This window comes from Nanorana parkeri, unplaced genomic scaffold (assembly GCF_000935625.1).
Source record: "Nanorana parkeri isolate BGI_ZX_2015 unplaced genomic scaffold, ASM93562v1 scaffold3, whole genome shotgun sequence".
Classification (NCBI taxonomy): domain Eukaryota; kingdom Metazoa; phylum Chordata; class Amphibia; order Anura; family Dicroglossidae; genus Nanorana; species Nanorana parkeri.
Window position 1 is genome coordinate 5,498,164 of NW_017306271.1, and position 11,685 is coordinate 5,509,848.

Sequence of the window (11,685 nt, forward strand, 5' to 3'; positions counted from 1 at the left end):
ACTTTACTTAAGAATAACTGCCTTTCATTACAGTGCAGCAGGTGTTTCATTGCAATTAGAATGGCACACAAAACACACCTCCTGGCTACAATGCGATTGACCGCACTGCAAGGTACGGCAATACCGTGTGTTGCTTTGCAAAAGAAAAAAGCAGTGCATGCACGATTTTTTCAATTGTACCATAACGCATGGTATGTGCTAAATACCTTCCCCCCGTCCCCCCCCCCCTCACACACCAGAGCAGGGAGGTGCAGGAGAGGATGGAGGACAGGGTAAAGCTGGGGGTGGAAAGACTGGCACAAATGAGCGCAGGTTAGTGATCGGTCCGTGTGCGGAGCGCAGGTTGGACTGCCACTAGACCAAGGGTCTAGTATAAAGCTAGCCATGCACTATAAAAGTTTTTTTTTTTATAAAGAACTTTCATATGAAAGAACTTTCTTTTGACTTTCCATTAGTTGATGAGGTCAAATCAATGATTGATTGACAGTAGTGACGAAAAAATTTGATATTCAATATTCGTCAAGTGTCCGGTGGCATTATCAGGTGGTAAAGAAAGACCTTTTGTTGGGAAAACTACTAGTGTATGGCCAGCTTTAGGTCAGGTTCACACCATTCTCCGGACCAGATCTGGAACACAGTGCATTGCGTTTTGCTGCATTTTTTTTTAAGCTTAAAATGTGCTTACAAGTGCGTTCCAGTGTGTTTGTATGTATTTCCAATGCGGTCTAGTGCATTGCCGACCAGAGAAAATGAGATTGATCCTATCCGGAACAGACTGCGCTGGTGTGAACATAGCCATGAAATACTATAGGGATACATTGGAATGCTTTATTGGTCCGAGAACAAACTGTTCTGGTCTGGACATGATCCGGATTTGGTGTGAACAAGCCCTCAGGGAACAAGGCTGTCCAAATTCAGTTTACCAATTGCAGCATTGATATATCATGTAAATATATTACCTTGGCCTTTTCATTGCACTTTTAGTACATGCGTCTATAAATACATAAGCCCAGTTTATATCAGTTGCCTCCGAGTCAAACGGTCCTCTGGCAACCCCTAATAGCAGTTGTGAAGCTTCAAAAATCCATGTTACTTTCCCTTTCTTCATCCTTCCTTTCCCCAATGGCTGCAATTTTTAATTAAAATAAATAACGTTCTAGCCCATTGGGAAAGGTGGGAATTCCCATGGCAGGCATTCTAAACCGGCATACCTGTAAAAGAAGACTGCAAATACTTACCTTTCCTGATGCAATGTCACTCCGTTTACAGCGATCAGTGGTTCCTCCTCAACATCACTCTTTCAGCAGATGGTCCATCTGGGTAATACTGCACATCACTCACACATTATGTGAACGTCATATAGTGAAGAATAAAGACCGCCCACTACCAAAAGAGAAGAGAAACGATCTGCAATGCCACCACATTGGCAAGAAGACCCTTTGAAAATAGCTGGAAGAACTCCAGGAAGATTTATGCCCTGCTCACACTTGTGAAAGGGGACGATTGGGTGACTTTCATGGACTGCTCTGCGAGATTCAGGCAAACAGCTGCAGGTGGGATGCTCCAATATTTGTGTCCATGTGCGATTGTGGGCAGGTAAATGCAAATGGCTGCAACTGTTTGCATGAGCCTCACGGTGCAGTTCATGAGATTCACCCAATGGGCTCCACCGGCCAGTGTGAATGGGGCCTTAAAGTGTAGTTCCACTTTTACAGTCAAATTTGAGAAAACCCCTCACTCTAGGTTTGTTGTGTTCCTATTCACACAGCATACCTGACAATTATTATTTACACAAATTTCTTACCTTTTAGATGTTTCTTAAGACCCCGTTCACATTGAGCGATTTATCGCGCGGCAAATTACCGCGCGATATCGCGCTCCAATGCAATCCAATGGGGCAAAGGGTCCTGCTGTAGCGGGTCGTGTGTCGCTACAGCAGGACCCTTTTTTGAGCGGATTTAGCCGCAATGCAAGCTTGAACGCGACATCGCGCGGCAAATCTCGCGATGTCGCGCAATATGCAAATCGCGCGACAAACGCGCAATTTGCATATCGCGCAGTGGGAACGGGGCCTTAGTGAAGATCCTTGTGCAGATTCCAGGCTACTCTGAGCACTGTGTCCGTCTTTCACTTTCAGACTGAGCTTCCTCTCATTAACATACAACACTTCTAAGTCTTTAATCATTTCTGCACATACTGTGTTCAGATTTACATTACAACTGATAATGAAATCTGCCAGCACAGTACAGGCAGGGTTAAATAGAGTAAACAACTTCCCACAGCCCCCTCCCTACCATTACATTAGGTGTGAGCTAGGTGCGATTTTAAGCAAGTATAAAAGGGCCTAAAATTTAAATATTATGAAAGCTATGCAATGGGGGGCGGGGCCATCAGGTAAGTAAAACAGCTTTGCCTCTAGTCATAAAGGAGCAGTTAACCCTTGCAGTGCAGGGTAGTTCCACAGTAAGGGTAGTTTTTTTTTAATGCACATACATTCGTTAAATATAAGTTACAGTAAACTATTAATGTATATGTATAAAGTGATGACAATTTACACAGCGCACAGTCTCATCAGTCCCTGCCCTCAAGGAGCTTACAATAAAAAGGTCCCTATTACACATGCATACATATGAGGGCCAATTTACACAGGAGCCAATTAACCTGCCAGCATGTCTTTGGAGTGTGGGAGGAAACTCACACAAGCTGTGTTTAATTTCTCTGCTACATCTTTAAAAAAGGAAGTGAAACAAAGATCAGAGTCCAACATTATATATAATTAATGTGCAAATATTGAACAATCTTGCTAAATCTTCTAAGACCGGAGCAGATTGATTGTAGCCAACCACAGGTGACCGTGTGGCAGGTATGGAATCCATTCATTAACCAATAACAAGGATGATGATGTGGCTGTATCCTCCTCACTATTAGCTCAGCCACCCAAAAACCAACATTGTCACAGCTCTGACTCTGGCACACGCCTGAACCCAGAATGAGACGAGGGCTGCCGGGGGTGACCCCACAAACTATTTCAGCCATCTGCAGCTGACATGTAATAACGGCATCCCATGGATCACCACGCCTTACAGCCGGCTGCCACGTCAGATCCACACACACAGTCCAGAGCTTATTGCTTAGTGTACACACTGATTCATTGACTTCCAGCACAGAGTGATGAGCGTGCACAATAACACACAGCGTGGGGACAGCACTGTCTGTGCGCTACTGTATAACTCCCCGACATTCAGCATCGCTCAGCGTAATTAATTATTAATATCAAGATCAGGATTGGCCCACACAAGTGACCTTCGCCCCGGCAATATAAAACACACAAGACTACCGACACTCAAATCAGCAATCAGGAGGTTAAAGTGAGCATGACGAATTTACTGCCGGTGTTTATATAGCGCCAACAATGTATGCAGCGCTGTACATAACACGCCATCACATCACCCCCTGAGCTTACAATCTAAAGCTGACCTATTAAAGTTAATAGATTCAAATTGGTGATCGATTTTGACCAAAGTGACAGAAAATAGGGAGCAGGATGGAAAAAAAATTTCTACCAAAATTCTAACAGGAAATGTGGTTTTCGTTCGGGAAGCTCCATTCATTCCAAAAATCAAATGGAATTTGAAAGACATTCAAGTCTCTGATAAAAAAAATTTCACATGAACATTCATACAAAAATTTGGGATTTGAACCAGGGACTCCAGTGAAGCAAGCACAAACTACTGGCACTATATAAATCCCAAATAATAACGTATTATTAATACAGCCAGAAATGGTGAGCGTGCATAAAATGTATAAGCATGCTTATTCTATGTGCATGAACAGAGAGCAGGGGAGGACAACTCCAGCCCTCCAGCTGTGCTTTAACTACAAATCCCAGCATGCATCTGCCTCTGCCTGTAACTGTCAGCCTTGCAATGCCTCATGGGACTTGTAGTTCCACAACAGCTGGAGTTGCCCACCCATGAGATAGAGCACTCTATGTGCATATTATATTGCATGCTTTCCTGAAACAATGGTGGCAATTTACTAAAGGAGGAGGCGGATCACTTTTAGTGAATTAGGTGAAGTTTCGCCCATTCAAGTGCAAGGAAATAAGTTTGTTTTTTTCTCCTAGCACATGATTGGTCCATTTACAGTGAACACAGCTTCGTCTTTGCTAAGTGATCAGCTTCTTTACTGAAAGAACCTGGATGAGCAGTGTGACACATCCATAGACACTAGCTGCTAGAAATAGTGATGACATCACTGGTCCTACATTGAAAAGTGGACTACAAGTCCCAGCAAAGGAGCATGATGTCCAGCTCTGCAACAGGCAAAGCCATGCAGCCGATCAGTGAATAAGATGGCATGTTATAAAGGCCAACGTGAACTTTCATGGGGTTGCTGGTCTCAATAAGGCTTGTGCAGGCTCTTGAAGTACTCGCTGATCCCAGTGGGAAAAAGGAAGGAAGAGTCATCAAAGGTCCCTGCAGTCCTCCAAAGACTGATCAGTATATGCTCACTGGGATCTCCGGATACTTCAAGAGCCCATCCAGGCATGGACCAGGTCATGGAGGCAGAACGTTGTACCCTCGTCCAGGCTGTCTATGCCATAGGTGCGGTGTAAAGTTTCCCATCGTGCCTCTTCCAGGGCAGCCACTTACCGGCACAGGATCGGCTCTTCCAGATCTTCAGCAGCAGGATGATGATGGCTGCAAGATGGGATAAGTCCCCGGTTAATCTGAAGATGTTCATGGTGTCAGGAGAGGTGGGTGAGCAGGGTACTACGGTGTCCGGGGGGAAGAAGAGAGGGCACAGGTGACCCGGGGCCGCGTAGACTGCCTCTGACACTGCAGCCACTCACTTCAATCCGTTAAAATGGCGAGATCCGAGCTACGTGGCCCGGGGACGTGGCCTAACTGCAGCGTGCGCAGTGCACGCCGGGAGACAGCGCTCAGGCACAATGACGCGACGCAATCCTACCTCAAGCCACGCCCCGTCCACCGGCTTCGCCAGGGCTGCAGCCACGCCCCTTAAAGTCGTCCTAGAATATTCGTCAGGACTTCCAGCCTGAGACCCCCCTTAGATGATGGAATAAACATTCCAGCAAGTTCTATGAGGGACGGTCCTAGGATAGTAAGTCATACACTCATTTATTCAATGATATAATCACTTCTCTTCATTAAAGGAATAGTCCACCTTTCCAAAAACATTAATTCATGCACATTAATGAAAGGAGAAATGTGCATTTATATTCATTTCTTGCTTTGGGGCATGCAAAGCATTGCAACTGTACTCAGGCTCCTGTTGACTATTCCACCAGCCTAGGTCTGTATGGAGGAATGGCGCTTCAGTGGGGCTGGAGGAAGTATTAAAGGGATACAAGTGTGGTGACAACATTGCAATTGTGTTCCGCTGAGATCTACGAGGCCCTCTGCCACAGTGGCACATGGGAATTGTAGTTGTTTTCATTTACTGATCCTGCGACTGGAAGGGCTTTGTAGGTGGAGCCATGCATATCCGCGCCACATTCAAATTAATACAGACTCCTACTGAGAGATGAACCTCATCACTCAGGTGAATGAGTGTGGGGGGTTGGGGACTGTGACCATGTTAATGTGACACCCTAAATATGGGTGAAATATGGAGTAACATGGTCAAAAAGGTGCAATAAGCTTTTATACAAAAGATAGTATAAAGGACAAGTGACGTTTAATTGTATTCCTTCACAGTGGAGGAATTTGAGGGGTGGGCAAACGCTTGCCCTCCATCTGTTGTGGGACTACAAATCCCACAAGGCATGCCAAGATATTCTCACTGCCACAGGCCGTATGTAAACTCCAATCATAAATGTCTCTTATTTGCTTCCTTTTCATCTGTACAAATATACTATTCAAAGGATGTTGTTGCCTCTATTCAATAGCTGCAAAAGATACCTATTGATCCTGCCAGAAATCTTGTGAGCTGATAACTTCCTCTGCTCTCTGCCTGTGCTGCAATTTTATCAACAGGGGAAAGTAAAGGAAAAAAACTACCACAAAACTAGCCACCACACCGAAGACCTGGTAAGCTGCCATATAATGGGGGGTTTTGCCTTTGGGTTTAGAATGCGCTGAGTGTATTTCATAAAACTGTCCTCTTGTCCTAAATAGTAATGTAGGATGTGGGCATCAATCTTAATTAGAGAGATATTCCAGCTATAAACTAATGATCACATGTCCCGAACAGTGAAATGAAAGCCTACTGTGATTTCACAAGCTTTTGCTTAATAATAATGTGTCATCATTCACTCATCTATCCATCTGTATAGCCCTCTATCTTTCTATACATCCATTCATCCATCTATCCATCCATGCATCCACCAATGCATCTATCTATCTATCTATCTATCTATCTATCTATCTAATCTATCAACCCATCCATCTATCCATGCATGCATGAATCCATCCATCCATTATTCCATCCATCTATCCATGCATGAATCCATCCATCCATTATTCCATCCATCCATCGATTCATCCATTTGTTCCTTCTGGCAATACTGTCATTGTGCCTGTCAGTCTTTTTCTCTGTTTATTATGGTGAAGATGCAAATAGAAACCCTTCTCACCTTCTCAAATTCCCCCCACTAGGAATGAATAAATACAGCTGCACAAACGTTACGTTCTCCAATTGACAAACTGACTGTGACAGTGGAACAGCAACATTTGACTTGATGGTCCTAGCAGCTGTCCTTTCAATCATTCTTGGTACAGTAGCAGGCATACTAACCAACGGGCCCCTGTAAAAGAACAATACCCATCCACCATACTCCCCAGTATCCATGCTATAAGTGAGATCTGAAATCTTAACCCACCCTTCCCCCCACTATCCATGCTACCAGTGAGATCTGAAATCTTACCCACCCTACCCCCCACTATCCATGCTTCCAGTGAGATCTGAAATCTTACCCACCCTACCCCCCACTATCCATGCTACCAGTGAGATCTGAAATCTTACCCACCCTACCCCCCACTATCCATGCTCCCAGTGAGATATGAAATCTTGCCCACCCTACCCCCCACTATCCATGCTACCAGTGAGATATGAAATCTTACCCACCCTACCCCCCACTATCCATGTGAGATCTGAATATCGTATACCCACCATACTCCTCTGTATCCATGTTACCAGTGAGATCTGAATATCGTATACCCATCATACTCCCCAATATCCATGTTACCAGTGAGATCTGACTATTGTATACCCACCATACTCCTCTGTATCCATGCTACCAGTGAGATCTGAATATCGTATACACATCATACTCCTCTGTATCCATGCTACCAGTGAGATCTGAATATCGTATACACATCATACTCCTCTGTATCCATGCTACCAGTGAGATCTGGATATCGTATACACATCATACTCCTCTGTATCCATGCTACCAGTGAGATCTGGATATCGTATACACATCATACTCCCCAATATCCATGTTGCCAGTGAGATCTGAATATTGTATACCCATCATACTCCTCTGTATCCATGTTACCAGTGAGATCTGAATATTGTATACCCATCATACTCCCCAATATCCATGTTACCAGTGAAATCTGAATATTGTATACCCACCATACTCCCCTGTATCCATGCTACCAGTGAGATCTGAATATTGTATACCCACCATACTCCCCTGTATCTATGCTACCAGTGAGATCTGCAATCCAGCTCTATCTACCTGCTGTGTTCATTATTAGTGAGCTAGTATTTTAATTTGTTTTAGATAGAGAGGTAAAGAGTTAAGCACGACCATACACTGCTTGAATTTTGGACGAGTCCTGGTGACTCGAACAGTGTGTGGCCCCATCGGTACCTCTCCAATAAGAGGGTCTAAAATTCTTGGCCAAGCAGTGACAGCAGCCAATCAGCTCGAGTCACACAGTGGCACACCTACCACTGTCAGAATATATTAGCTCAGCAGGGGGATTCCCCCATCCATGGATAAAACAAGCATAGATAGGGTAATGTAGCATTCCTTCTTGTCCAGCCCACGGGGAAAAGTGTATGGCCACCTTTACAAAGTCCCTCAAGTTTTATTGCTCTCGATGACTGTAATGGATTGACTGAAGGGAAGCTGCCAGCACACTTTAAGAAGCACAAATCAAATATAAAGGAAATGCCTTATGTCTCTGTGATTGTGACAGTGCCATTACTGCTTCGAGCACCCATTGATGATATATCCATATAGTGTGTTGGGTGGATCTACTGTCTAATGAAAACATTTCACCTCACTTGCTGTCCCTGTGATACCAGAAAAGCTAAAACATTAAACTGTATGTCAAGGCAAAATTAAAAAAAGACATATTCAGTACATCTCTACAATACCTGAATGTTTCTCCATATTTTATCCCTTTAAACACGCTGCAAGTACAGAAAAATAACTGTTGATGTGTCAGAAATATAATGTGCTCATACCTTTCTGTTTGAGCTGACAGAACAGTGTCTACTGAGCTTTGAAATCCTAAGCACGTGGTGTCAGCCCTGCATATTTTATTTCAGATGGATTAGAGGACACGCCCACTCCTTATATTCCCGCCCCCCATCTTCGTAATAACTACTCTTTGTGCACAAGGAGTTTTCAGCTCACAATATTTATGGCAGAATCAACAGTTATTTCTTTGCACTTATTCAACAGATATAACAAACCGCTTTTAACCCCTTCGTGACTGACGACGTACAGTGTACGTCGCCAGCATCGGGGCTGTTTAAACAGAATATTTAGCTGGCCTCTAGACAGATGGGTAAGACGCACATTAATGCAGCTCTGTAATCAGTAATACATCACTCAATGTATTTTTCAAATGGAAGCAGCATAAGTAATTTAATGGAAGCAGCATAAGTAATGTAATGGAAAGAGTATAAGTAAATTTACCTGGATCAATCTCTTGCAGTCCCTGTACAGATGGTTCGTGTGTGAGAATAAGAAGGAGAAATGGGCATTTATTCATTTTTTGCTTTGGGGCGGCAAAGAACTGCAACTGTGCTCAGGCTCCTTCTGACTATTCCACCAGCCCCGAGGTGTGTTTAGTTCCTTAGCCAAGCGCTAAATAGCTGTTCTGCAGCACTTCAGTTCGCAGCAGCTTCGCTGAACGCTTCAGCTGCACACTGTGTTTTAACAGCACAGATTTCCCTCGCTCAGCTGATTATAGCGGCCATTCAGAGGACACCTATTATAGCGGCCATTCAGAGGACACCTAGTATTTTTCTCAGTTAATATTAGGTGTTGTCTGATTGGACAAGGGTGGTGATGTCATGGCACTGTCCCTCGTCCACTCATACATTATACATATTAGTGATGCACCGATACCTTTTCTTAAAATATTGAATACGAGTACCGATATTTTTTTTTGGTACTCGTCGAAACCGAATACCGATACTGACATCCTGAGTTAGCGTGGGCCTGGCTAATAAGTAGTGATGGGCTCGGGCGTGTTTGCAGCTCCACGTGCCGAGCCCGCCAGGAAGCTGACAGCGCCGCAGCGCCAATCTCAGGTACTGAGACATTATCCCGGTCCGCAGCTGCAGAGATCGGGATATGTCTAAGTGCCTGTGATATGTGAAGCCGGCTTCCTAGCCAATCAGGAAGGCGTGTCATGACTTGCTCCCCAGCTTCCGGATTGTCTAAGAAGTCGGGAGATGGGTCATGACATGTGTAGGTATCGATGCATCCCTAATACATATGTATGTACAAACCACTATACATTTGCTTTAATTACTGGCTTGTTATTTTTTTATTTTAGGATTTTATTAAAGAGAGGCTGCTTTAGAAGAGGCTAGGTTTATTTATTTGTCTATTGATTTATTTTGATATTGTTTTGGGCAGAACGCAGACCTTAAACATGATTACGTTGGACATAGTAAGAAGGTAGTAATTTCTTTGAGCCCATAAGCTCTTGGTTCCACATGTATGGTTACTGATGATGTGTCCTTACAACTCATTCCCTATGCTGATTCAGCTGACACAGAATAGTACCTGGGCGAGGCCATAGATTTGTCACTGTAGTGCAAACACAGGAAAACAAGACATAACAAATTAAAGTCAAATAGCCACACCCTAACAATGATAAAGGAATGGCACTCCAAACTCACCAACAGTCTATAGACATGACAGGGACACTGGTAGGCTAACCATACACTAGACCAGGGGTAGGCAACCCTGGCACTCCAGCTGTTGTGGAACTACAAGTCCAATGAGGCATTGCAAGACTGATAGCCACAGGTATGATTGATCAAGCCATGATGGAATTTGTAGTTTCACAGCTGGAATGCTGAGGTTGCCAACCCTTGCACTAGACAATTGTGCAACAATTTCAAACACTTTCAGTCAACTTTGAGCTGCACAAAATGATAGAATAGATAAAAGCAAGCGATCACCAGGTTGGATAGCCATGGTTTCAATAGATACCATTGGTGGTTGGTTGCTTTTACCTGTTTGATTGTCAAAAACTAGAAGAATTGCCACAGATTTGCCCGGATGTATGGCCAACATTAGGCCCCATTTGCGGGCATTTTTTCCCCCCACGTTTGCCCCCACATCCCCATTGATTTCAGTGGGTGCCCGCACATGCGACAAACGCGGGAAGGTAGCTCATGTAGAAAATTCTGCTACATGCGTCCTTACATGCGACTCTTCCGGTAATAAAGATTAGTCACTGATGCTCTCTCTCCTTGTGCAGGGTGACTGGTCTTGTATCCGCCCCCTCCTGTAGTTTTCTGCAGGCAATTGGAACAAAGAAATCACTATGTATTTGGACTTTGAGGAAGAATGAATTACATAAAGAAAAAAAAAACTATGGAGGGGGGTGGATACAAGAGCAGTCATCCTGCCAAGGAGAGAGCAGCAGTGCCTGGTCTGTGGCACAGGAAGCTCCTGCACAGGAGTAATGTTTCACACTGGATTACTACACAGATCTGGAAGACATGACACTTGTATTTAAACCATATTTACTTATTCCGGAGTGCAGCTTTAAAAGCTCAGCAAATTTGCTTTTTAGAAACACTTTCATCTTCAGAATAAAACTCCTAATAGGTTGTGTAAACATCTATGCCATTAAAAAACTGTAGAAAAGTATTTGCTTTGACTGGAGTTCTAAGCAATATTCTAATACCAGCCTTTCTCAACCAGGATGCCATGGCACCCTGGGGTGCTTTCTGGCTTCCTCAGGGGTGCCTCACATTTTTCTGATGTGAAGAGGGCTCCTAATGTGAAGGGGGACTCTGATGAGAAAGATGAGGACTCTTATGTGAATAGAGGAGGCTCTGATGTAGAGGGGGGCAACTAATGTGAATGGGGGGGGCTCTGATGTAAAGGGGGGATTCTGATGTGAATGAAGGGGGCTTTAATGTAAAGGGGGACTGTAATGTGAATGGAGGGGGCTCTGATGTAAAGGGGGGATTCTGATGTGAATGAAGGGGGCTTTAATGTAAAGGGGGACTGTAATGTGAATGGAGGGGGCTGTGATGTAAAGGGGGGACTCTGATGTGAATGAAAGGGGCTCTAATGTAAAGGGGACTGTAATGAGAATGGAGGGGGCACTGATGTAAAGGAGTGACTCTGATGTAAATTGAGAAGGCTCTGATGTAAAAAAAATGGGGACTATGATGTGAAAGGGGCTTCTAATGTAAAGCTGAGGCTCCTAGTGTGTGTGTGTG

General features: G+C 44.1%; 1 protein-coding gene across 1 annotated transcript in view; it reads right to left on the reverse strand.

Annotated features, from left to right (window-relative positions):
• KDELR2 (KDEL endoplasmic reticulum protein retention receptor 2) overlaps window positions 1-4,972 on the reverse strand; it is a 17,100-nt gene extending 12,128 nt beyond the window's left edge. The window contains exon 1 of the mRNA XM_018565997.1: window positions 4,656-4,972. Coding sequence (XP_018421499.1) covers window positions 4,656-4,746 — 91 coding nt within the window. The 5' untranslated portion in view covers window positions 4,747-4,972. The remainder of the gene's footprint in view (window positions 1-4,655) is intronic.
• Between the last annotated feature and the right edge of the window lie 6,713 nt (window positions 4,973-11,685).